At 39.7% G+C, this 27,905-nt stretch overlaps 1 protein-coding gene across 1 annotated transcript; it reads right to left on the bottom strand.

Annotated features, from left to right (window-relative positions):
- Positions 1–8: 8 nt before the first annotated feature.
- On the bottom strand, positions 9–25,448 carry nampt1 (nicotinamide phosphoribosyltransferase 1). The gene is made up of 11 exons (XM_046071884.1): positions 25,270–25,448; positions 17,554–17,710; positions 15,245–15,348; positions 13,255–13,383; positions 8,755–8,913; positions 8,025–8,161; positions 4,570–4,795; positions 4,343–4,462; positions 3,875–4,015; positions 3,597–3,731; positions 9–3,374 (listed from the first exon to the last, which is right to left on the bottom strand). Exons 1-11 carry the CDS (start codon positions 25,321–25,323, stop codon positions 3,261–3,263), a joined length of 1,476 nt encoding a protein of 491 aa, XP_045927840.1. The 5' UTR covers positions 25,324–25,448; the 3' UTR covers positions 9–3,260.
- Between the last annotated feature and the right edge of the window lie 2,457 nt (positions 25,449–27,905).

Raw genomic sequence — 27,905 nt, 5'->3', positions numbered from 1 at the left:
ATCAACTATTTCAAACTGACAGGGTGGCATCTTTAATCAATGTATTGTTGACAATATAGCAAGTTATATTAGTTAAAATATCAGTTGTGTTGGGAGAGAGTTTGGGACAACCAACATATACATACGAGTAAAACAACAACAACAGAAAGGAAAAAAAGTATTCACAAACACTTTTTCATCCATTACACGAGGCATTCACACAAGGCACACACACACACACACACACACACACACACAGAAGCTAAAAGCCGGACAGTCAGAAAAAAAACAGTCACACTGCCAATTCAAACTGTTTTGGATATTCTTCTGTTGGTACAAAAACGATCATTCTGACAAAAATAATAATATTATCTACTGTGGTCGTCTCTCTAGCATGCCCTCTCTGCTCTTAGTCAAACTAGTTGCTGTATGTACAAGTGAGAAGGCAGTATGGCCGCATCCTTTGTGAATAAGGATATTCACTGCAACAGTTCTGGCATTTTTTTTCCTCCTTTGTCATACAAAATAATAATATTTCTCTGAGGTAAGAACTTAGACAGTATCAAAATATTGAAATCAGAGTTATACTAAAATGCACCCCATACTTGGAGAAAGTAAAGAAGAACTGTATTTTTCTCCAGAAAAAAATAAATGATTTTACAGGTAACAGTAGCGACAGGTGCAAAAAAAGCAAAGGAAATACAGAAAACACTGTGACATTGTTTTAGCATGTATACCAGCTTGTCTGTTTGAGCAGGTTGGTCTGAGCCAAAAGTCAGTGACATCACAGGTTTCTTCAAGGTCTTTCCTGAAATCACAGAAAACTAGCAGAGGTCCATAGGGAACGGGGGTAAGGTCACTGAAGCTCTAATAGCTCAAGTGAAGCTGCTCAGGGCCAAACAATTGGGTAGCAGTGGGCTGCTCCCAGGTGGGAACATGTGAAGCAATGAATGTGAAGCAGCTGAGGGTCTGAAAAGTGTGCAGACATTGAATAAAACTGTTACCTGGAGTTTTATAAAAGTTTTAACAAGGCAGTCCACAGCTATGATAGCAGCTCTGTGAGGCTGTACTTTGAGCTAAATGCTAATGTCAGCACGCTAACATGTTCGTAACAGCAATGCTGATGATTAGCAGCTATAATATTTGCCATCTTAGTTTAGTGTGTTAGCATGCTAACATTTTACTAATTAGCACTAAACACACAAAATACAGCTGAGGCTGATGAGAGTGGCAATCAGTTTTGCATGTATTTGGTAAAAAAACATTTTTATTAGACATATTCAAATTTAGACCTGATGATGGCGCTAGATGAGAAGTTAATGGATCACCAAGGTTTATCTATCCAATAGTCCATCCATCCATGGCTAAATATTTAGCTTCTGGTCTTCACAAACCTTTTTGTTTCCTGTGATGTCACCTGCTTCTAGCACCTACACAATCCCTCCTAGCTCTGAGACAAAAAAAAAAAAATCCCTTCACTCCGAAAGGGCCAGCTCAGCAGTGTGACTAAACACACCCGCAAACAGAAGGGACACTGAGATGCTCGGATTGGGAAGATAATTATCTCAAAAAGGCATCAGCAGCAACATCCCATTTATACTTGGGCAATGAATCCAAACAAGAGTACAATGTGCCATTGCTGGGCACAATTACCAGAAACACAGCTGTTGAAGCTTTCCCGCTTTTCAAGAGTTAGGGCAGCAATACTGAGAGCAACGTTTTGCTGGTTTACAAATGTGCACCGCCAAATGCCAATGCATGGCCGGTACATTCCCGTCAGAAAGATGTTTTTAGATCATGGCTCTTACTTCTCTGCCTTCTTTTACATTGCCCAAAAGAAAAACACACTCACTACTGTATCGCCACCTGTTTTGTCACAACGCTGTGTCTTCTTTTAGAGCAAAAGGCTGGCAAAGTAAACTGAAGCGTGTTCTCTGTTCCCCCCGATCAACATGTACATTTGCATAAAGGAATACTACACAATCCTTTAAAGGAAGAAAATGTCAGTACACACACAAAACAAATCCAATCACACACACATTAAACATACATTTCAGCCCCAGAGCCACATATGTAATCTTTCATGAACACATAGTTAGATCATCTTCATTCCAGTGAAGAAGGTTTCTGTGACGTTTTTTTTGTTAGTTTTAGTTTTTTACATCAACTCTTACACAAAGGCTGGTTTCGAGAGCATTCGCCGCCCTGAAGACCCAATCCAAAACTTTGGAGAATCTAATCAAGTTCATTTTGTAAAGATTTGGTGCTTCTTCAGGACTCTGGTAACGCTGACAATACTGATGGAAAATCAGCAATTTTCATAAATTTCTTTAAAAATGCTGGAGCAATATAATCCAATGTTTACACGTAATGTAAACAAACAAACAAAAAACATTAAAATTGGGCCTTCATGATGTGAATGCTCTTTGGGCCAACATAACGGCAGGTAGATGATCATTTATAAACCTTCAGAGATGCACCAATAACATTTTATGTGGCGGAATAAGAGTACAAAATATTCAGGTAGTACTTAACTACCTATTAAAAGCAAGAAAACGGGGAAATGAATTCCTTCATCACCCATAATTTTAGTTTAGGTGTTTGTGAGCTTCCAATAAAAGCAATATATTAGCTGTTGTCCATCAATGTTATCGGTGCACCGTTATATGCCTTCCTTCACATAAAAGACAAAGCTACGTAGATTTAGACATGTTTTTTCTCTCTACACAGTTCTGTACACAATACACGGGGCACGGTCATTGGTGTGGGTGTGGCTTATCATTTCTCTGTCTGTTTCTGTCATGACCGTTCTCACTCTGACTCAGTGTGCTCACTCGCATGCAGCCGCCAAGGGCCCATTCAAAAACCTACAATCATCACAGCAACATGCCAATTCTGTGGCAGCAGTGCACAGAAGTGTTTTATCGCGTTTTATCATCACAATCTCAACTTCTCACCTTATATACGTCTAGTTATTCCTGTCGCTTACAGTACCCCTCAGTCATTTTCTTCTCTTCCCTCCCCCTCACACATTAATGGGGTGCTCGCCGTTCAGAGGTTTGTGAGTTTCCAAATTCCTCAGAAACAGTGGTTTTGGAACTGAGGGGTGAATTTCTGTTAATTTTAAGGTTTTAAGGAAACTTTTGGCTTTGGGAGTGGAATCTGAAGTGCACGCTACCTCCATTTTCAGAGGTGACGCCGGAGGCCAAAAGGTGAAAGACAAAGGGGGGTGGGGTTGTTTTGGGGTTCGGGTGGAGGGTGGCGGTTCAGTTGTGCTGCGTTCAGTGGAGCAGCTCTTCAAGCTCGCTCTCTTTAAGCTTAGCATTGTCTCTGACTTCGTCAAATGTGTAGGTCTTCACAATCTTCCCGTTCTGAAAGACTGTGTGCAGCAGGTCCTGGAGATGAATAGCATAACAAGTTGGAGGGAGGGTAAAAGAAAAAAAAGAGAAAAGAAACAGGAGTGCAGAAGGACAGGTGAAAAGGGAGAAAGGAGGAGCAGAGTGAAAGAAAAACAAAAAATGCAAAAGGTGACAGAAGAGGCAGATCAGTGTTGGTGAAATTCCTTTTGCATTTAATGTGTACAAGTGTCTGTGTGTTATTGTGGCCGTTAAACTCACCACGCCATACTCCTCCAGGTCGCCCTTTCCCTCCTCCAGGGTGACAAAGTCTCCACTCTGTGTCCGGTGCAGAGACAAGCGACCTTTCTTTGACCTTTTGTTGGGGTCCGCCACTGGGTCCTTGAACACGTTCACCTTTTCCCACCACACAAACAGTTCCATTACACATGATGCAATTACCACAACTGTTGGGTTATTTTCACATCTGATTTAAACACCACACTGATACAACGGTTCACTGAAACACAATAACTACATTCAAACGTGCCGGCACTCACCCCCAGTCCATTAGTGACCACATAGCTGCATTTGAAGGAGCAGTTGAGCAGATCTCTGGTCAGTTTCTGCAGCAGAGCACCTCCGGACCCAAAGGCAATGTTCTCAATGGACCACTTGTGTTGCTTCATTCCCTCCACTATCTGTAGCAAAACACACACAGCCAAAAATGTAACGCACATGTACAACATGTGATTTTCCATGTATCTCCAAATTTGGTGTTTTTAATTTATTTTTCTTTAGTGTTCCTTTATAGGTTGAGAAAATCGTCATACTTCTTGAAAGAAAATTTGTCACATTTTATTAATTCATAATATTCCCCATTCCAGAGATACATGGTTTACACAGGACAGCGAAGATTCTTACTCCCCGCTGCTTTAAAGCTTTTACCATCCGGTGAAAGATACAACCTATTGTTACAGTGGTGTTGTGTCCGAATAAATGCATGAATAAATAGCATGTGTCCGTACCTCTTGCAGTGTGTTGATATCAACTCCGTCTCCTTGTATGACTCGGATGTAAGGAGGGAGAACCTTAAAACCTTTAGAGTTTTCCACTGGAATAAACTTCCTACCCAGGATCTCCAAAACCTGACAGAAGTAAAAGAAGAGCAGATAGTTGTACCAAGATTGGGAAGTTGGTGTGCTCGCTTGTTTTAAGATCCTACTTGAAAGGAAAGCTGTGCACGTGAATGCACCTTCAAAACCGTATCGAGAGGGTTTCCTGAGTCTGGTCGGACAACCAGCGGGGCATCGGCGCTGCGCTTCTCTATCAGCCCCCGTAGGTCTTCTCCCCAGATCTTCTCACAGGCGTTGTAGATGTCGTAGCTGTCGCTGACTATGGATACAGGCACGTTGGGGAACTGCGTGATGATGTGCTCAAAAGCATCTTTTTCATGGTCCTTCCCCCACGCTGTGATTGTACTGCAGAGAGACCAACAGTGAAGTTACACTGAATAAAATTAGAAACACAACACTTTTGTTTTTGCCCCCATTCATCATGAGCTGAACTCAAAGATACATAGAGAAAGTCTTGGATCTTTGAGTTGAGCTCACGATGAATGGGAAAAAAAAAAAAAAAAAAAAAGGGTTTATATTTTTATGTTTATAATTTTGTTCAGCGTATTATTTTGTGTCCTGCAATCATTTATCTTCCCATATTGATGATTAAAACTAGAACATACTGTGGACAACATCTGTGGTAGGTTTTACATGCTTTTACATGAACTAGTAAACAAATAAATGTGAGGAGACCACTTCCCGCCAGTTCAATATTCAGGAAAGGGAGAAACAAAGACGTTCATCAAATGATAATGCCACAGATTTTCCAGAAGAGGGCAGTGCACCCCAGGTTTTAGTCTTAGATGAAACCAGACCTGAGCCAAATTGTATTATCTTGGGGTTAAAATAGGTCTGTTTTAGCTGCCTGAGATAGCAGATGTACTACTGTTTAAAGCCAAAGACATATTGTTTTTTAACTACTATTCTCTACTATGTAGTTTGTTGATGAGACAGGTAAATGCAAGAGCTATATACAATTCCATGTGTCCCACATGCTGGCAAGAGGTTAAATCATTTTGGCATCTAAATGTTTAATCTGTTCCTCTTAGCAGCTAAGCAGCTGAGTTTGGCTACTTAAAACGTTTGGTCCTTTGACTGCAGGCATAATATGCATTCAATTGTCACAAATATGCTGTTTATATATCATGTGTCTTCAACATAGTGTTGTTTATGAAGATCATCTTGCTTAGTTCTAATAACCATTTCTCTTGGCACCTCACAATTAGATTCGATTATTATTCAGAGGCTGGAATGCGATTATGGATGCATCATTTTTTTTTTTCTACACAGGATTTCTGGATAATTACTAAGCATTTAATTTGCAAATTAAAATCCAAAAGAAACATGTCCAACTTAGCATAAAAGGACTAGTTTGCATACCTAATGTACTTCATCATCCTCAGCTCCAAGGATCTTCATTTAACAACCTGTTGTCAGCCCCCCCCCGAAAACTGAAATATAATTATCAGGATGTACAGTGTGTACGGGACAGAGCTGTACACCAGTTTAGTCTACGCTTGTACCAGATGTTCTCAACCCTTGACAAGTAGTACTAATGACATACAGTTGAGCCATTTAATATTACTTCATTATTAACTTAGCTAACGTTAGCTAGCGCGAACAGCCTTCACTTTTCCAGCAGTTGGGGAAACTACAGACTTTTGAAAGACACACTTTGAACTTCACTACACATTTACTACCAGACTGAAACTTACTGCTAATATTTTCTCAAAAAATCATTACTTGCGCATTGATATTAATGATTGTGTGACATTTTAGAAGGGTGATTATTTATTACGCACCGGTGGTGTGCCGAATACAGGGGGAACACTGGTCTCTCTGTTATGTGCGCGCCAGACAGTTTGGGTGCTGCACTTCCGCTGGTTACGCCTTTTGCATTTCATCAACATTACGTTATCAATTAACATTTAAATAGATTTTTTGATATTTGTTAAACGAATCAGAATCTTCCACGTCCGCATCGCAATGAATCTAACAATCTGTTTTTTCTCTCACCCCTAACTGTTTGTCGTCCCATTGGTGTGTCATCCTATCCTCTGACCAATCATATCAGCCCCCTCTGTGTTCAAGAACCTCCATATTTAGTCCACCCAATCTACAAAAAGAGAAACATATTTTTTTCCCCACTTTCCCCCTGGTCAAATCTGGCACTGAAGACAGTTTCAGTTTTGTGTGCAGAGGTTGTCAGATGTCTGAGATTCCCGCTCCCACCCTAACGCAAACAAGGTAGCTGGGATTTAGTTAGTTTAGTTTCTTTGGAAGTGCTATTAACTAAAAAAAAAAATGTGTTCACAGAGTAAACCTAAGCTACTTGGCACTCCATCAAGACTTTAAAAAAAAACTGAGAGACGGTATATGTTTTAATACTATTTCACACAAACGACAGACTTGTTCTAAATAGTACTTCTGATTCAGTCGCAGTTTCTTTCCAGAGCCATTACTAGTCTATGAAACTCTTCTGTTCCATTGAAAATTTACAGGAAAACGAGCTCTGAAGGGGACATAACTTTGCTCTGAAACACCCTTCCCTTTCCTTCTACATCTCGATCAAAGTGGAATTTCACAGTGACTCCTCCCTCTGAGGCAGAAACCATACAGATCTTAGGAGCGGGCCATTACATAATGGTTACTATGACAACTATTGCCACCATCCCACAATGCATTGGTGCGGGGAAGAAAGGTGAGCTGGAGCGGCAGTAACTGCCCTGGTGGCAAGGAAGACGCAACTGTGTGCATGAGGGCGAAACAGAAAGAGAAAGTGTGTGTGTGTGTGTGTGTGTGTGTGTGCGTGTGCGTGTGTATGCGTGTGCGTACGTATGCGTGTGCGTGCGCTCTGAGCAGGACAGATCAGTGCAATAAAACACCAGAGACATGTGAGGGACATGCACGTCAGTGAGGCAGCCAATCAAAACCTTTGCATTCTGCCAATCACAGCCCCGTTGACACACTGACATTAGATGAATCAGATAATAAGTGCGAGGGTGACCAAGCTCTAATCGGGGAAGCAAATTAACACCAACCGCTGCCAAACGATTAGTGCATTTTCACTCCATCAACAGATTTGGCAGACAACAAAGAAAAGATGACAAACTGTTTTGAAAATCAATTTGGCATGCGCCTGAAAAGGTTTGCTTCCAGACCTGGCTCTCATCGAAAACATGGACCATCTCACTAGAGGCAGCACTGGAGATGAGCAGTGACGTGCCTATGATGCCCGTGCACTTTCTGGGTATTTGTGAATACTTGACTTATGCTAACTGACAATGTGCAAAGGGATTTAACATCCTCCTGGGGCCAAATGTTTTGCTTAAACGATTCTGCGGACCTTGTACGCTCCTTAAAAGTGTTGGCAGACACCCATCATAACTTAAAGGTCGTATTACTGCTTGTGTATTTAATTGGGTGGTGAGCTACTGCCCTACATCACAATGGAAACGGTGCCACTAAACCCTCTGGAAAAGCCAGGAAACACTCTATAGCTAAATAATGACATGGGCTACAAAGAAAGATATCCTGTCTCAAAGCTTCAGTGAGTAACATTATATGTTGAGAAAGGTGTGTGAGTGTCTACCTGTGTTCTGCAGCAGGCACTGAGAAGCCTGGTACAGGGTCCTTGGTGCCGTAGTACTTCTTAATAACTCCTATGCCAGCTACAGTGTCTGTGCCCTTGAAGTTGACCAGATGGGCGGAGGCCCCAATGCCCGCAGTCTGCAAATAGGAACGAAACAGGTTATAGGAGCTAAAGGGCAAACACAGCCTATTATAAAGTAAATCATTAATTCAATTTTGTTGAAGTTTAACTATTTGTTATTTATATATTTCTTATATTATTATAAGTCTTTCCCATTTTATACCTTATATTTAAGACTAAAAGTAGACTGGACATGGTTTGCTTCAAACAACATTCAAAACGATCCAACCTTAGAGTCGACTTGCTAACATGCCGTGTGATAGGGCTGAAAGCTCCAGGGAAAGCTAATAAGTGAAGTCAAGTGTATTGCTGATGTCCCCAAAGTGCTATGGATGAAATCTGTAAAAAGGTACTGAGCTCTTAGGTCAACAGACCCATCTACGTGACAACTGAGCGCCGTTTAACACTGTTGAAAGCTGGGATTGTTAGAACTTCCAAAGTTGAGAATGAACTTCCACATTTATTTTGTTTTCCATCTATTTGTTAGTTTGCCTAAAAAATCTTCGGGTTTCCAGCTTTGTTAGGATGAGCATAGCATACAGCCCCACTTCAACAAAATCTACTGTACTGCGTATAGTACAGTATAGTAGTATAGTGAAGTATACAGTACCTCTTGTGAGGAGACACCCCTGTAGCCAAAGTCATGTAGTTTGTATGCTAGTCCCTCCAAGTTCCCAGAAGTCTCCAGGAGGTACTTGGCGAGGATCTTCTTCTGCTCTCTGGAGTTGGTTGCCACAGTTATGGGGTACCAGATCTGGACCAGAATGGTCTGATGGAGTAAGGAAGGACAGCTGAGTTCAGTGCAGTTCACTGGATCTTTATTAGGTTTAAGGTTCACGCCTTCTAATTTCTGTCTATGATTTAAAAACACCTCTCAGCTCTTACACACAAACAAACATTGTTTTCAAAGCCCACTGAGCCTCTTTAAACACAGCTTTCAATGTGAACATAATATCTAGGTTAACAAAATGTTTTTATTTGCCAGCACTCTACAGACCAGTGAATGTCTTGTCGAACCATCCTGCTTTCCCCAGTATTCTTCTGGTACTAAAACCCCAAACTAACAGGCTCAGGGGGATAAAGAGGGTTGCTTATTCACACAAGACAAACTCTGGAGGAAAATACATTCCTCGATGCCTCATGTCAACTGGACCAGTCACACAATTCAATATGAAAACAAGTGGCTTATCTGTACCCACACCACCACCTGGGAAATTTTATGAATCCACACTTTCTGCCATCATAAGTGTCCAGTACGTACGTGTGTGTGTGCTCTTATACATAAATTCATTAATATATATTCTACCTTAATATTCAATAGTGATTCATTTTAATGTCATTTTCAAAAATCATTTTGAAAAAGATAGAGGCAGGGTAGATTATATTTTCAATTCTCACCATTAAATCACAACTTCACCACCTCACTTTTATTCCTAGAAAGAGAATATTAGAAAACTATAAGAAGAAGATATACTTATATTTAATCCTGCGAGGGGAAACTCAATAATATTACCAATTACTCAATAATAATAATACCACCTCAAGCTGTTATTATCGTGTAATTACACACACTCTGCAACATTTCACAACTTACATGAAGTTGTGTGAGTATAAAAGGAGTGACAGCTAAGTACGTGCACTTCAAAACCTCTTTACCAACACATACAGAGTGAAAGAGAGCTAATCCCATCTCTGTGAACTTTCAGTTCTGATTCCTCACTTGCCTACTAATACTACACAGTGTGTCTTTTCACCCTATAACCCTCAGCACAGAGTCACATGCCACCTCAGACTAATCATAATCTAAACCATAATATGAAGTCATGTGATTGCCGGAGCAAGACTAATTGCCTTGGATCTCCTGTCTGTAATGGTGGTGGTGGTGGGGGAGGGGCGGTCTAATGGGGCAGCAGCACATCACTCAGGAGGAATGTGTGCGTACACAAACACGCACCAACTTAACTTCTCGGTCACTGTCCCAGAACAAAATGGAGGGAATGAGAGAGTGGGGTGAGAATGAGGAAGGCAGGGGGAGCAGAGAGCCAAAAGAGCAAGACAGACATTAAAAAAAAAAGAAAAGAAAAAAAAAGGAGAACATGGTGTGACGGAGAGAATGACAATCGGGAGAAAATGAGAATGATAATTGGGAGAAAATGACAGAAAGTTAAAGAAGAAGGGACAGCAAGAGTGGGGAGGAGAAAGAGAACAAGCCCAAGGACACCAGGCTGAACAACATGGCTAATTTTACCTCAGCCATGAAGAATGACTGTGTGTGTGTGTGTATTTATGCATGTATTTATATCAGCCGTAGAGACTAAGTGTGTCTATGTGATCCAAATTTATCAGCACAGTGTGTGTGTGTTGTAACAGCGCTCTTGGCTGTGGGTGACCCATGTCCAAACACCCTTCCCTTTAATGAATGTATTTGCCATTAGGGTTGAGTGTATGTGCATCAAATTATAGATCTAAATGTAGTCACATCCAGGAAACACTGGACTTTTACAAAACGTGCTGAGATACTTTCGTAAAAAAGAGACAGACTGACTTATACCCAATCAACGACACATTTGTAATTACTTCAAAAGTTCCTTTGTACAGCATGTTAAAATCTTTATTTTTTTGCATCAGTAGATAACAAATTATGATTAAATTGAAACAACTTTCTTTCTTTCTTTTAAGAAATCAAGGCATGATTATCTGTGGAAGAAGTCAAAGAAGTAAGGTCCTATGAAATCCATTTACATTTTATCCAGATTGCATTTTATTTTTCCCCCCAAAAAAGTGCTTAATCATGTGGTGGATGAATAAAATTTCAACAATTTCATAAGAAAATATTAAACATTTAATCAATATCAATAGATGTGATACATCTTGCTAATATGCATATAGAAATATTCAAATATATGAATTATAAACAATTATTTATGCAAACAATTCACAATAAATGTATTCCAACAATAGGCTATTAAAATACTATAATACTATTTAATAGGGGACAATTCACAATGAATGAATTGCAACAGCACTGCCCTTAGTGAAACGTCAAAACAGAGAGCAGAGGACACCAAAACATAGCAGCATAGTTTTCTTATATTAATTTGGCTTAAGTGCTATGAAAACCCAATTATAATCCTGGGGAAAATCCTAATTTTTAAAATTGCATCCACATTTTGGAAGTTTTACAGTCGATTCCATTTTTACTATCAAATTCTGGCGATTCTGTCCGTGTAAATCACAGGGCCTTAAACACGAGGAGAAAGAGAGGTGCATAGAGAGCATGAGTGAAAGAGAGTGTTTTGAGAAAGGGGGAGACAGAGTGAAGATATCAGTCATGGTAAATGAACTGACTTCTGCCGAGTCATTGCGGACAGCCTGTTCATGCAGCATTAAGTTCATGAGATCTTCCTCATCTCAGGGAGGAGTCGCACTGTGCATTAGCTCAACGTAAAAAATGCTGCACTGAGGAGGCTGTATTAACCAACAAAGTGTCTGCTTCGAATCACAAAAATCTATTTTACTTCTGCTGAACTTTCTGTCACAAAAGACACATCCCGTTATGCTTGAGCGTTTTAAATGTGCTGTGACTTGACGGACGATCACAGGTGCTTATATTCACGGATGTCTACTGATTACCAAACCTACAGTATGAATATGATAATGACATTTTGGGGATTATGCTAATTTGCTTTCTTGCCATGGATTAGATGACAATATTAAAACTACTCTTGTGTCTGTACAATAAACATGAAAGTGTAAAAATATGTAAAAACAACAATTTGCTAGAACCAGTTGCAGTGAGGAAGTGACACAGTTTAGCAACTAAACCCTGTAAAATGGCAAATTGACGTTCCACTACGATTTTTTGCAGATTAAACAAAGGCATATAACGTGTTAATAATGCGCTATGGAGGTGCTGGTAGGCGGATTTTGTTACCTTTGGACAGAACCAAGCTAGCTGTTTCCCTCTGTTTCGAATCTTTACGCTAAGCTAAACTCTATTCAACAGACAGACACAAAAGTGGTATAAATCTTCTCATTTTCTCTCTGCAAGAGGGCAATAAGCATATTTCCCAAAAAGTTGAACTATTCTTTTAAGGAACAATTCATCCAGACTACAGCCCTCTAACACAGTTAACACACACATGATTCTGGTGTTTGTGTGAGGAACATCATAATGGGAGTACAACACAAATCATGTTATTAACAACAACAAAGCAGCTACTGTATTTATAAAAAAAAGACAGAAGGCCTGGAACTTAATCATTCACTCTTAAAGTAAATTAAAATGCAAAGTGAATAAAGCTGACTAACATTCTTTACACTGTAATTTCACATATCTGATGTCTCGGGGGAACAGAACATTGGTCAGAGCAAGGGGTTGATTTAGGACTTAAAATATTATGTCAATTGCAAAAACACCAAACAAGGACTCTCCCAGCACCCGACTCTGCTCTTGCACTTTTCAGTCAGCCTGACTTTTCTGCAGTTACAGCACATCTCTGTGCGGTGATTAAGCAATAAGGCACGACACAACTGTAGTTCGGTGAGATTTAAGGAGAGATAAGAGGTGGTGTCAGGCATGCTGCCAAGCTAAATACTTTACTGCTTTTATAAAACCATTAACCCTCCTCTGTAATTAAAAGGACTTGAATGTTGCTAATATATTTAGTATTTAATCAATAATCAAATAAAGCTAAGCATTAAATGTTACTGATATGCTTAATAATGTACTTTTTGCAGCACATTAACATTTTTACTGTTACATGAGGGCATAGGGGTGGTACATTTAAAGCGGCTTTTAACTTGACAAAGCTAATCCAGAGCTTAAAACGTATACCATTCAAGTAGAACTCCAGTGATTTAGTATTACACTTCCATAAAGCTGGGTGACTCAGAATAGACAGATAAGCTGACTTGTGTGCATGTCTATCTCAAAACACAATGAATCCTACATTTGCCACAGTTCAACCAACAGCATATTTTAGTTAAACAGTCCCCTGACCCTAGACCCACACTCCTACTTGCACAATAGACTTGTGTCATGTCAGGACTCACTAGAATTGACCCCTTATTCTATTCTGGGCCCAGAGGACAACCAAAACAAACTTACCTCCACCCAGTTGGTGAGCCAGTAGCATTCAGGGTCTGTGCTCTCCACTGTGAACAAAACGTTGCCTCGAGGAATAACACTCCCCTCTGGCACTGCCTTGATTTCAATTGGCAGGTGTCCATCGTATTTCTATTAACACAAAGACATACACAGACACAAATGTAGCAATCAGAATCAGATTTACACCGTGGCAGTTTCTTCTCTGTAGCCTGTAGAGAGTGTTTGCATTTGTATCTTTTTTGTGATTCCCAGAAATGGAGACAAAGGTGACACACACTAGTTGGGAGAAAATACAGTTTCTGGTGAGATTTGACCTTCAGATGTGTGCTTCACACATGGGCGCAATATGGAAAGTAGTGCTGTACCGAATAGGTCGAAGTTTTGTTTATAATGTTGACTGAATTCTGCACAGCTTTTTTGTTTTTTTTTTTTTCTCTCCCCATGTCTGTTCATTCCGCAGAGCAAACTGTGTGAGCGCACGTCTCTCTCCTCTGCTCTCTCCCTACGTGTCTGATTGAGGGCAGGGCTGAGCTACCCACAGCAAGCACAGCGGACAGGATGAAGCGTGGCTTCGGCTGCATGCATTCATACAAAATCCGGCAATGTGGCTCCTTCCTGCAGGATTTTGCGGAGTTGAGGTCGTGTTTATTTGTGCTTTAGAATGTAACTGCTGTGAAACAATCCGAAAATAACTTTTATTTCTCCGTTTCACTGCTTTGTTCTGGCTAATGGCACTCGCACTCCTCGTTCAGTTACACCCTGGCTCAACCGCCGCTGTGCTCTCTCTCTCCGTCTTTGCAGGGGGCCAACTGTGAATCATATGTTTACAAACAGTAACTGACAAATCCTACTCATTCTGCCTGTACTTAACAAAAAAAAAACACAAATTAATTTAATCCAATAATCACTTCATTAAAATTGAGAAGTTATTTTTTTAGGGTGAAATATGAGGACAGACATTCAAAGCTTATCTGAAAACCTTAAAAGAAGTTTTGAATGTAAAAACAATGACATTTGGTACAGCCCTAGGTGAAAGGCAGAGAGATTTTGCTAAATATACCTGGTCTGAAGCCAATCTACAAGTAGCAGATCATAGCCTGTACCATAACACATACATCTGTCCAAAAGTGAGCTACGTTTGTATGCTTGACGTTCGCCTGGTGTGTGCTGGATTATAGACTGTCAACATGAAATAAAGAGTGATTTGCAAAAACGCAAGGCTACCAGATTGAGAGCTGATTGAGCAATGTGGTACAATATGACAGAAAGAAAACCGAATATTAATACGAGTTTATCAACACTTCTCCTCACTCGAGAAAATGCCTCGTCAGTGGAGAGCGCTGTGCTCTCTCCAAGGTGCTGAAACAGAACCTCTCAATAACCAAAAACATAGTATGCACATTTTCCTGGATATTTCAACTGACTGTGATTCATTTATAGTTGCGGAATCTGACTTGTATTTGTAATTGTAATAATAATAATAATAATAATAATAATAATAATCATCATCATCATCATCATCATCTTTATTTGTAGAGCACTTTTCAAAAACAAGTTACAAAGTGCTTTAACAAGTGTAAAGACAATAATACCCAAGAGACAATAATACAAAACAATACAAGATAAAAGCAGTTACCAGTTAAGCGTCCTATAGTCCTCTTATGGAAAAGCACAGCACCAGATTGCAAGCTTGCTCTATGTACATTTTGTGTGTTTATCAGGAACACACAAAATGTATCTCCCACAGTGTACTTGTGCTTGTCTGAGACAGGCCTCTAGCCTCTCTGATAACAGAGACTCCACCTTCAGAATGTTTAATGTGCAAAAATTAAAGCGCACCGACACCAGTGTATATGTACTCCTCCATATCAAGTTCCAACTTTCAGTAATTTTCTCAATAAACCCATTCCTTTAAAGTAATATCTGTAACACTCATGGAATCTACTCAGATATGCATAAAAAGCATTTTGGACTCCTTCAGCAATCTTACCTCCAAAATGTAATTCCACCCCTTCTCATTGAAAACATCATCCTGGAAGTGTTCCCTGTATACCTCCTTCGCCTCCTGGATCTTCTCTGGAGTCACTACCTTTCCTGGAGAGGAGCAGGGAGGAGGGAAGAGGAGGAGGAGGAAGGGGAAGGGAGAAGAAAACAGAAGCACAAGGAGGTACAGAACGAGATGTTAGGAGAAACACACATTGATGGAGAGAAGGCACTGGAATGAAACTGTCCACTGTTATAATGAAATTAGAAGCATCCTTTGCACACTGACAAGACGTCTTTGTCCAACCACACACCAACCTTGTCTCATTCAAGTTTCCTGGACAACAGAAACTGCTGCGCACAACAAACCACAACAAGGAATATGTGTACAAATCTAAGAGGATACTTGAGTATTTTAAAACTTAGAATGAAGAGTTTGACACTTTGAGAAATATACTCTTTGCTCATTTGCCACAAGCCCGATGAGCAGATGGACACCACTCTCATGTCTGCCCGGTAAATATGAAGCTACTGCCAGCAGCCAGTTAGGTTAGCTTGGCACATATCCTGGTAACAGGGGGGAAGGGCTCGCCTACTGCTACCTCTAAAGCATGGTTACAGAGCCGGATGTTTGCGGGACTATTTTTTTGGATATTGCAGTGACTTCCTGGAGTCTCTGTTGGTTGCATGGCAAGTGACAACAAGACTCCAGTAAGTGACTGCTTATATATGTAAAAAAACAAACAAACAAAAAAACCAAAAAGGTAGAGCACATAACTCCCACGTAAAAACCACCAATTGTAAAGTGCGATTTAAACAAACAAGACATACTGTGCTAATTAGTGGTATTATATTTTCTCATTTAACTTTCGACTCAAAATCGAGTGCGAATTTCCCAAAACTATTCCTTTGACTTGATTTGTTTCCTTTAAAATGCTTTGGTGGGGAGGTTTTTACATTTGTCATGCTGTTTCTAAAATATCAACAACACTGCTCACTAAAAAGCTGTAATCTCAGGGCTAAATAGGTTCTTTGTTTTCACTGAACTGCTTTACATTATGGGAGACTGAATGGAAAACTATGAAAAGGCGTCTACCTTTAAAGTAGGGCTATTGAGTTAAAACTAATAATGAGGTTTCCTTTTATACCTAAACAGGTGGCTGCTTTCACTTTCACTCTTCCTCCCAATGAATTCACCTTCAGTTTGTTCACATTTTCTGCTGCACTTGACTAAAGTACAGTTAGAGATGATTAAAATTCCCTCAATGACTCAGTCCAGAAGAATCGTGGTGCACATTTTTGATTTCAGGAGGATCAAGGACGCATCTCTAATAGTTGGCTTAATCATTGAACTCTAAGGGACGCTCTGCGCAGACAGCTGGCCTTTCTCCCGCCGACGGAGAAAGAGCAGCTGTGCTTTTGTCTTCTCTCTCTCTGTTCTCCCTGGCTCTCCGTCCCCCCCCGCACCTCTGCAGCCCCACCATGAAATCCTCTTAGGAGCCAGGAGGGCGATGCATTCTTCTTCTTTTTTTTTCCTCTTTCGACTCCTTCTTTTTCTGTCTCTCTTGCTCTCTCCCATGCCCCTCAGGGTCACACTAACTGACTTCACCTTTATAAATTTGAGTAAATTAGAGCAAAGACTATATTGTGTGAAGTATACTTTGCCTTGTTTCTGTCTTTTCTCACTTGCTCCTTTCTTCTTGACCTGCTGGGCTTTGTGTAAGGCTCTGTAGAGTCTAATGTGTGAAGCACACTGTAACCTTGCTGCTTTTTAAGTGAGTAAAAAGGACAGTCACTGCGGCCCACAGTAGCGAACACCTGCCCTGCTGAAGTGTCATTGAGCAACTCATAGAATCTTTAGTAGCACCGGGTGTGCTGTGCTGCAGCTGATCTGCAGTACTTTGACCTTGTGCTGAAGGGGGGAGAAGAAAAAAGTATAAAAAACAGCAACCAATAGCGCATCTCAAAAGGCATTTGGGATGTGCTATGATTGCAAAGTGGACAACAGTAGTGTACTGTGAAGTGTACTGTGAAAAAAGTCTGCACCTTTAAGTATTGAAATGTTACCCTTATTTCACTGGTTGACTGAAAACACATTAGTATTTACACAGAGATCGTGGGAAAATGATTAACAGAGGTCCAAACCTGCCGGTTGCAAAGTCATTCAGTCTGGCAGCGTTTGTCACTGAGAAGCTCCTACTGGGAGGTGAGCAGCACTTCAGCATGATGCTCAAGGGCACTTTTGTTCAACTGACAACACAATACAAAGCATGGGCCCTTTTGAACAGCATCATTCAAATCTGAGTCAGGACGTACCTTTTAGGTATTTGTGGAGGATGTACTGTAGGCCGTAGAAGACGGTTTTGTCATATTTGACTTTTCTGCTTTTGGTGGGATCTGTCCTCTTCTCACGGCACTCGAAGTAGGAGTACACTTTACTCGTGTTGGGAGGGTACTGTTTGTAATGTGTTACCTGCGGAGACAGAGCACACGCCACAGAGATGAGACAGAATGGCACGGGCATTTACCATAAATAAGTAATGCAAATAAAACATACAAAAGAAACTGATGGCTTAATTGACCATAATATCATAATAATAATAATAATATCTTCTTGTTGAACACCCACCTCCCTACACACACATGCAAGGTGTGTGCAAGGGTTTCTAGGAGATCCCTAATATTCAGGCCAAAATGCATATGTAGGTTGTGAGATCTTGTGAAATCCTGGGATTACGAAAATGGATGTTTCACAAACTGTAAAAATGCCCAAATTTTCAGAGGAATTCACGAAACCTCTCGTGTAAATGTTGAAACACCTTTAGGATTACACAGCTTGTTTTGAAACAGCTCGATAACATGAGGAAATTAAGTGAAGGAGCACAATCATTGTGACATTTTATCTGTGATGTTACCAAACATTCCAGTTGCACAAAAGACCCATCTATCAATCTATTGTGTTAAATCAAATAATACGGTACTAAAATGTCAAAATCTGGGCAAGGCACGTCAGACTTCTCCCACGCAAGCATATTTGTTATTATTCTGCAATTCTACTGTTATTCTTATTCAGAAAATACCACTCTTGGTGTTGTGTGTGCTCTTACAGATCTTCTAATCAACTGTCAACTAACCATACCAGAAACACTGACAGTTAAAACCCAAGTGAACAGTTTGAGACATGTCCAGGCTTGTTTCTTAAACACACAGAAAGAATGAACTGTTTGGGGCGTGTGGGGGCCTTAAAAACACACACACACACACACACACGAAAAGATAATGTCAGCTGGTCAGTTGTAGCCATCTGGCCATCAATAAAATCCCAAATGAGACCAGGGATTTCAGCAGAGTACGCTAGGGCATTTGAGGGGCAATTTTCCACAAATAAGGTCGACAAGATGGTGGACAACTACAGCTCAATCATTTTGCAACCTGACATTTACTTTCAGATAGATCTGCTTCCAATATTCATACAAACAGCAGCTTAAATCAAGGGTTCAATCTGACCCAAATCCATGTAATAAGCTGCACACACTAAATACCAATGGTGAAATACTATTAAGTCTTTCAGTTGCCCTCAGGGAATACTGTATGAGTAAAACACCTCTCAGAGAAATAAGTAAGTGATGAAGGAAGGATGAATATCGGGCCTTTCCTATTTAAAAAAGCTAAATATAGGTCACAGCCTTGTCCTTCATTTGACTACAACCACTCTAAATGTAGGTTACAAACCACAGGTGTAATTACCTGTGAAAATGGCCTACAGGCTAGATCGCAACACATAAAAACAGGCAAACAGGCGAAGGGGGAACAAAACAGCTCCGCGCCCAGTTTCTGAAGAAGAGATAAATGTCAATGAACTACTCAGTTTCTTTGACCCTGTCTCTGTCCTTTCCTCTGGGCTTTCGAGTACTCAAAATAGAGTCAAGACACACAACATGACACTAGGCCTGACCACGTGCATGTACATATTCACTGGCACACATGCAGATGTATACACACCACCTTTAAAATCACAAATCCAGTAAGGCACCTCCTTATTCTTTATCCAAGGATGTTCTTCATTTATTTTCCAATATAATAATATGAGGACACCATAAAACACCGGGTGATAAAAAGGAAACCTATATTTGATTATAAATCATACAGCATGTAGTCTTGATGATACAGTTTTATTAAAGGAGATCTGGTAAATCATCATATTTCATTGTGTGAAATCCTCCCAGGGTCAAACATGAACACACTTACAATGGCAAATCAAGACCAGTCATTAGAGCTGAACAAATCAATATTTTCTTTATATGAATGGATAAAATAACTTATGTGTAATCTGAAAGGAGTTGCTTGTAGTGATCAACTTACAGAGAATTATCATCTGACTTTACAGCTGCCTTTATCTCTACAGAGCGTTTCAGCCTCTTTCAGCACATTGTTCTGGTTTTCCAACCTGCAACTTTTCTGTATTTGTTCATTCACATTATATTTATATTCAGTCAGTCATTTCCAGCGAAAAAAAAAAGTTCTGAAAGATGCTCTTAGGACTGCCCGCTGGCCCACAAAAGGCAGCAGCTAGCTGTCAACATAGTGGAGCCTACGCAAAAACTACACATTTCTACGCCCCAATTCCAAGATGTTATACGGACGGAAATCCCTGCTTTTGATGGACAATTATTAAAATGCAGATGGGGAGAGGTTTCTCAGCATGGGACAAGTCCATGAGGAAGATTTTAAGTTTTATTCTCTGATGATTTTGAAAAAAAAAAATCTAATGGTGATTATTTGATTTGATCATTTTTGGGGATTTTTTGCCTTTATTTAATAGAAACAGCTGAAGAAAGACAGCAAATGTGGCGGGGCAGGAAGGGGGTGTGGGGAGCCTATAGCATGGTGCGCGCTACCAGAGGAGCTTCGGGTGCCTGTAATCGCAATTATTTTGACTGATATTGCAATGATATTGATATAGGAGAGGGAATGATCAATTTGACATCATTACTCTGATTGTTAAACATATTAAAATGATTATGGGGTGATTTTGGCAGAATCTGATGTGTAGGCCAGGGCATCTCTGCAGCCTGACAATGTTTAATTTAAAATGGTATTTTGACACAAAAACAAATATTGCACCACCATATGGTAAGTTTGATTTAAAAATAAAAGTTCAGCCCTAAAGCTGCTCTGTGTTTATTGGGTAACATTTCCCCCCATAAATTTCCATAACAACTTTATGAGTTGATAATATGTTAATGTTCTGTTTACACCTTGTTCTACTGCCCCCAAGGTGGGGAAAAATAATAAAATCAGTGCTGCTATAAATTAGAAAGGCCTTTGTGTAGAACTTTAGAGATATCACTTATAATATATTTTAAAGCAAAAAAAAGCCTAAACACTTGCTGATTCCAGCTTCTTAAAGGTGAAACTTTTCTTTCTTGTACTTGATAATAAACTGAACATCTTTTGGTTCTCAACTGTTGGTTGGTCTAAAACAAGATATCTGAAGACATTATCTTGGGTTGTGGCATTTTCTAAAAAAAATCTGACAATTTATGGACATAATTAATACATTATTAAATTTAATCGTTAATTAAAATATTCATTAATTGCAGCCCTAGACAACTTTCACTTTTGCCTAGAGTGAAGCTGACTATTGATTAATATTCAGTTCTATCAGAACAGTTCAATTCTGATCTGATTTTCACTGACATGTTAAACCAACCTCCTCCTCATGCTTATACTATAAAACTAGCCTACTATATTATATATATTTAAGTCCCTGAAGTTGCATTCTTAATTACCACCATCATTCAAATTACCAAAATATATTGAACAGACTGAAATACAGACACACGCCACACACAACATTTATCTAGAAATATAGAAAGTCAAGTTCCTGGTGCACAGTTATGTCATTTTGAAACACGCCAATTATTTCTCTATTGCTCATTTAGGATTTACTGCTGTGAACATGAGATAGTGGTGAAAGCTCTTGTGGGAAGAATGAAGTGTTTCTAGCTACCAGAAGGGGCATTTCTCCGTTGCTGTGTGCCTTTCCAAACAGCACAACATCTGAAGCATGCAGCAGCTGGTAGTGTGGCATAATGGGACCATCCCATTACCTAAATGTCACAGATTAGCCCTCACTGTAGCCGTTGTGTTCTGTGAAAAATGTTTTCCCCACAAAATCCTAGACCCTTACCTATTCACTTAGTGTAATTCTCTCTGGAGTTAAGGGTCAGAAATGTCACGTTAGGTCATTCGCGGACAAACTTGTTTTGTGGCGGTCACATAAAATTTACATGAACAATGAAAAAACACACACCTCCACCCTCTAGTTTGTTCAAATCTGACTGACTCTTCACACAAACAATGAACTCCTGTGTGTGTGTTTCAACACAATAGGCAAGCTTGACTTTAGGTATGGGCTTCTCTTTTCAATCCAAACAGACAAAACATAAAGGTATTCAGGTGCAGCTTATTTTTATGTCCTGTGAACAAAGTGGATTGCGGCTCTGGTTGGTCTGCAAAACAGTCAAGTGCTTTGCTTTGCCCTAACCCTTTATAAAAGGTTGTTACACAATCATGCACAGACAAGCTACACACATACAAGCCGCTTTCAGTGAAACAACAACGCACACCCAAACATAGATGTTGTGTCATTTATTAATTTAGTATACTTAGTGGCGCTATAAGCTGAATGAGTCCATAATAACCACCAGAACCGGCATCAGGCGAGCGGGCAGCGGAACAGGGCTCAGCAGTCTACAGGGCTCAGCAGTCTGCCGGACTGGGACCCAACACAGCCCCGGAGACAGACAATACAGTGCATAAGTGAGGGCGAGAGGGAGGTCAGACATCAGTAAGGCAGCGAGAGTGTGTAGACCCTTAATAATGTTACATCTAAACCAGTGAATTAATGGTAAGACTAACCACAACAGTTTTGGTAAGATTTATTTTCGAGTTTAAATGAAGTGTGTTTTAAGATGAGTTAACAACGCAATTCGTTCAGTGAGACGAAAACTATGAGAAAGAAAACTTGATTTCAGAAGGTGTACAGTTTAGAACTAAAATGGTTCGCCAAATACACGTTGGCGGCCGCTAATATACCTGGGCACAAGTCTGTGTGGGAAACATGGCATATTTTGGCCTTACATGTATTACAAATTCACTCACAGTGAAGAACATCCATGCTGATGACATGTTTAAGTGTCTGTTTGTGTGGCAATAGTCACTGTGTCTGGGCTACTGTGCACATGACGTGCACTATCGTGCAACGCAGCATCGGATATGTGAAATTGATTGGCCCCAGTCACTGATCAAGGCCAATCAAGCTGAAAACCATCCAATACTGGTCACCGGTGATCGAGCTGTGCATCTCTAGTACAGTAATATTTTTCTGTTTGAAAAGGAAAACAGGTGTAAGAATATTTTCTTTCTTGGGGGGCATAACTTACATGTTGCACCTTTAACTATCCTGACATAACAAGAAACAAACATTTACTCAGCAATGTTCTGCTTTAGATTGGACACACTCACACCTGGTAGCTATCAAGAGCACAAGCAGCCTTCCTCTGTGTCTTAAGGATCATACTGGGAAAAGTGCCTTTCTTGAGAAACTGAAAATACATTTCCAATTTTTATAAAAAGAAACTCATTACTAGGTATCAACTATATTGAGATTGTTCCTGAAACAGGTTTCAGTAGTAAGACATCATCAGTAATCAGACACTATTCCCCAAGTGGAGCAAATGAGCCGAATATGAAATTATATTAAAGTGTTTCACTGAGATCTACAATATTTGGTTTTTATTACACTTACTAAGAAAAGGCTTATTATTTTAATAAGGTTCAATTAATTCAAATCAATGAAAAATAGGGTGACATTTTATCCAGAAGCATTTCATGAAAATGTTATGTTTTGCTGCTCACTACAGTCTATGTTTAGAGCTCATATTTAAGCTACAATGTAGCGGATGACTGAGTATGCCCTTTACTGTGCCAGTCAGTGGCGATACTTAACATTTGATTTAACTAAATTTGTTAACCCAAGGTTAGTCATCTATATTTATATTAAGAATATTTGTATATTTAGTGATGACGCTCCCCCGTAAGCTACAATGATATTACCTAATAAATCACAACACAAAGGGTATAACTCCTGGGTTAGGAATGGTTGCAATGTCACTTATGTAATAAATCAACCAACTGTCACCCAGAGGCTTTTTGGGTTTTTTTCATTAAGCCCATGACACCTCCAGGAGAACTTAACAGTAAAGTCGCTTTTCCTCCACAACCACTAAAGACTAAACAGCAGGGGTTTTACCAATAACATCAAGCACACAATATTGACTGTTTAAGATCAATACACTGTGCACTGCCTGAAACATTAGCATTTTAAACTCAAGAGCATTATCTTAAGAATTATTACTAAGATGGAAATAAACTAATAAATATATCAGAATGGAAAATTATAGCAAAACTACTAGTTTCCAAGAAATCAAAACCAAAACTGTATCTTGGAAATGAAATGTTCATCCTGGACGGGATATACTGGAAATTCAGGGCACACAACTACTTTATAAACAATAGAACAATAATTACCCTGCTAATCAGAAGACTATTCACCTACACAAAGAAAAATGTATTTCCTGCATGACTCTTAACTGCTACATAAAAAAAACACCAACTTTTAAACGATACCTTAACCATGTTGTTAGGAGATTATCGGGTAAAGCTCTAAAAAGACCTTAAACCCAAAGCTCACACTCTCAGAGCCTGGCTGAGAATCAAAAAGACTGCATTAGTAGACACAGGATCGTTAAAATATAACTTTACAGCACCCTGTAAGGAAAAAAATCCATATAAAATAGTAAACTTTATTTGCATCAAAAATGCATCCTATTACCTCGAGTGTTTCCTATATTGCTGTGAGGAAGTGCCCCAGTTATTTTATTTAAGCTTAGAGTGGGTTCATAAATGTTTTATTGTTATATATCGACTGTCATTTTTCCAGCAAAAGTGCACAGTCAATTGTATTTATCACACATATTCCCTTGCCACACCATACATTCATTGTTTCTTTTTATTCAGATCAGACTTATTGTTCATGTATGCCGTTTTTATGTGATCTCAGTCTGAACCTTTCCTCTTTGATGCCTGTATTTTGTCTTTCAAACTCCTCTGCTGTTGTCCCCACCTCCATCCCCTTTCCTTTCTGTAATCTTTTGCCTTTCTGTCCCATCATCACCATCACTGTTTGCTGTCATATGACCCCTGCAACTAACCTGGCAACCAACCAACGTGCTACGTGCGAAAGTACATTCGCCGCAAGTGCATTTGTTCTCTGTTTACATTGTTAGCAGTAAGGTGCTTTTATATTACAGTTACATTTACGACTATATATCAGTGCTAAAAAGCCCGCAGTCAACTGTTAAATAACGTTTGAAGGCGTGTCAATTGTATGCAACACTTTGGTCTCGCATAACTACTGTCACAGAGGGTAATGTCCCCGGCTCTTTTTAACTTTCAGTTTTGATTTTCCGTAAATTGAGTGACGCATTTGCACTGGTAGAAGCTAGCTCCACGCAGGCTAACATTATGCTTAGCTGGGTTCTTGAATGAGACATGTGCAGTTCACCGGGCAATCCCCACTGCACTTGCTAGCAAGTGGCTAATATTAGCTTTTTTTATATCAATCCCCCCTGTCCCCTTTCTGCTCTCTCTGTGAGCTAGCAAGTTAGCTAATTCAACTAGCTTGATACCACTGTGCCCAGCAAAGCCGGTGGGTAACTGGTGTAAGTTAGCTAGCTCAAAGAGGGATGCTTGCTTTCTGAATAGGGTGTCTGCTCTACAAGCCCTCTCCTCCTCTTCCTCCGTCCCATTCGGCCTGCTGTAAAACGACGGAGACCCTGGCCACAGAGAGCAGTGTGATGGCCTCGGGACTGGTGATGAAACCACCTTGACTTTATACATTTTCATCCATCAGCCGCTCCCTCCCACCCAGCCTCCCTCCGTCTGAAACCAACATGGGTACGTTACCTTGTATGAATCGGTCATTAACATTATGTTGACGCCGGCGTCTCTGTGCTCCATCTTTCCCCGCTTGGTTCAGTCGCAGCTGTCAGTGTTGTGTTGCGCGCCTTGCTGCCGGGAACTCCTGCCTGGTAGTGTAGCTTGTCAGAGGGAAGGACGAGAGGAGAGACCCGGGCGGGGGAAGGGGCGTCACCAAATCCTTCTTCTTCTTCTTGTTCTTCTTCTTGTTCTTCTTCTTTTGATTTGATTGGCGGTTGTCAACCAGCATTTAGGAGCTTTACCGCCACCTACCGGACTGGAGTGTGGAACAGATGATTTGCGGACTAACATACTTGAAATCAAATAAACAAACAAAACCAATTAAAATAAAAAAAACAACAAATCAAAACAAAAATTGAAAAACCTATATCCTCTCCATTAATCCCATATCTTTCAGATATTTAATGAGGTTTTAATGTCAATTGTCAATCAACTGCCCATACAGTCCCGAGAAGAGGTCTAAAATGTGGGTTTACCAAGTGAATGGGGCTGTAAGATGATCATCAGATAGTTTTACCCAGACAAATTACATGAAACTCACACATAAGACAGAATTAATAATTCATTAATTGTGAAGACGTGGCAGAGAAACATCTCTTTCTATAAAATTCCTAATCATCTAGTTAACTGGGCGGTGGTTAGCACTGTCACCTCACAGCAAGAAGGTCGTGGGTTCAAACCCCGGTTGCCCTGGCAACCCAAACAGTGGTTCATTCCATAAACCAACCTTTTCCATTTTTTCACTCTTAGACAGTATTTATTCTTACTAAAATCTTATCTGGATGATGTTTACATGTGAATAAGTATACTGCAACATTTGTTATTTTTATCACAGAGCGCTCAACAAATGCATGAGAGTGTCTACAGTGTAACAGTAAAGCAAAGAGAGGCATGTGGTATTACTGCAATAAAAATGTGCAGAGATGAAGAAACCTACATTACCTTCTGCTTCTTGGACGGATTCCAAGCGTCATGACATGCACAGCTTTTAATGAGCTCTGTCTGGAAGGAAGCTGATGTAGTAATAACATTCAACAGCATCAAATTTAGTGGTCACAAAAACATCCTGTGGTTTTAGTGTACTTCAGAGTTGGTTATCTTTACAAGCAGATGTCCATTATTTTAAACTGACCTTTTTCCAAACACAATCTGTAAAGTACAGAGTGTGTTTTAAAGCACTGTAAAAAGGTTAATACAGAGGAAAACAAACTTGATGAAGGACTCTCATATCAAAATAACCAACATTACCTTGATTGAAAAATTCAAGATAGATATTTACTGCCTTGGTAAAAAGCCTAGAAGGACGGCCAAGACCAGTGCCAACTGATATGCTTGGTCTCAGCTTGCTCAATATGCTTTTTTAACCTAATATTTTGGCACGCGTTGGAGTGTTCAGTTTGGCACATTGAATCAGATTCCTGGGACTCTGGGCTTTGTACCAGTGTTTGGATGTATTTTCTGAAACTTTAACAATTTGATCCCAACACCAGCATATTTCTCACTTTAAACGCTACCTCCAATACAGGGATATGGAATAATTTATTTGGCATTCCCATTTTATGTCCTTCTTTTTTTTGTTTGCCATCAACCCAACCTGTGTAACAATAACGATTTTACTTTTTCCTTATTTTGTGACGATGTCTTTTAGAAGCTCACTACAAGTCTCACTTCAGTTGTCGTCAAGAAAACAAACTCAAAATGGCTGATAAAGCAAAATCCATACATGCTGCTACTTTTTTTTGACTATTTAAATCTACTACAGGGCAACAATAGATGATTATTTTTTATTATTGATTAATCTACTACTTGTATTATCAATTAATCACTTTAGTCTACTGAATGAGAAGTTTAAAAAAACAAAAAACAAAATCCAACTAGTTTAAATTTACCATCCATCCATCCATCCATTCATCGTCAACCTTATCCTGTGTACAGGGTTGCGGGTTTAAATTTACCATGATTTTAAAACAGAAAAAGCAGCAAATCCTCAAAGTGGAGCCACTGAAACCATGAAATATTTGGAGTTTTTAATTGGAAAAATCAATTATTAAAAAGTTGCACATTCATCTTCTGTCAATCAATTTATTGACTAATCATAAAGATCTGAAACACATTTTGGTATGTTGTTTCTTCTCCTTCCTTTTTTAATTTTTTTTCCATGAGCCTCTTCTGCTCATGTTATTGGTTTGTACCTCATATTTATGCGTTTTAATCATCACTTAAATAGGCTTAATATAAATTAATTATTTTTTTTCATTTGGTGCTAATTCAACGTAAGTAAATCTTTTAACCTAAAACCATAACACATATCACACACTTTCCATACATCGTGCCTATTGTAGAGCTCAAACTCTTACATACATTTAGAAACAGTTGATAGTCTTCCTCCTGATACCAACCATCCATCCATTAGGACCCACTGGAGTCACAGATATATGACACCAGTGTGACGTGCCTGGCTACGCCTGAATGGCGCACTCATTCAGCGGGGCGGTGAGAGATTCCAACCCGCTTGACAAATGCCTTCCTCGGCCTATGGAAGCCACTCTCCCGCTTATCCGCTCCCTGTGGAGGGAGGAGCTAACTGCAGGACGTGACATTTC

The sequence above is a fragment of the Micropterus dolomieu genome, linkage group LG16 (genome assembly GCF_021292245.1).
Source record: "Micropterus dolomieu isolate WLL.071019.BEF.003 ecotype Adirondacks linkage group LG16, ASM2129224v1, whole genome shotgun sequence".
Taxonomy (NCBI): domain Eukaryota; kingdom Metazoa; phylum Chordata; class Actinopteri; order Centrarchiformes; family Centrarchidae; genus Micropterus; species Micropterus dolomieu.
The sequence above is the reverse complement of the archived record's forward strand: the minus strand, read 5'-3'. Positions and strand labels throughout refer to the sequence as shown.

Coding starts and splice junctions, on each gene's coding strand:
- nampt1 (XM_046071884.1), bottom strand. CDS start 25,323: ATGGAGCACAGAGACGCCGGCGTCAACATAATGTTAATGACCGATTCA. Junction 17,711..25,269: donor TAATGACCGATTCATACAAG/GTAACGTACCCA, acceptor CTGTCTCCGCAG/GTAACACATTACAAACAGTA. Junction 4,463..4,569: donor CTCTCGATACGGTTTTGAAG/GTGCATTCACGT, acceptor TACTTCTGTCAG/GTTTTGGAGATCCTGGGTAG.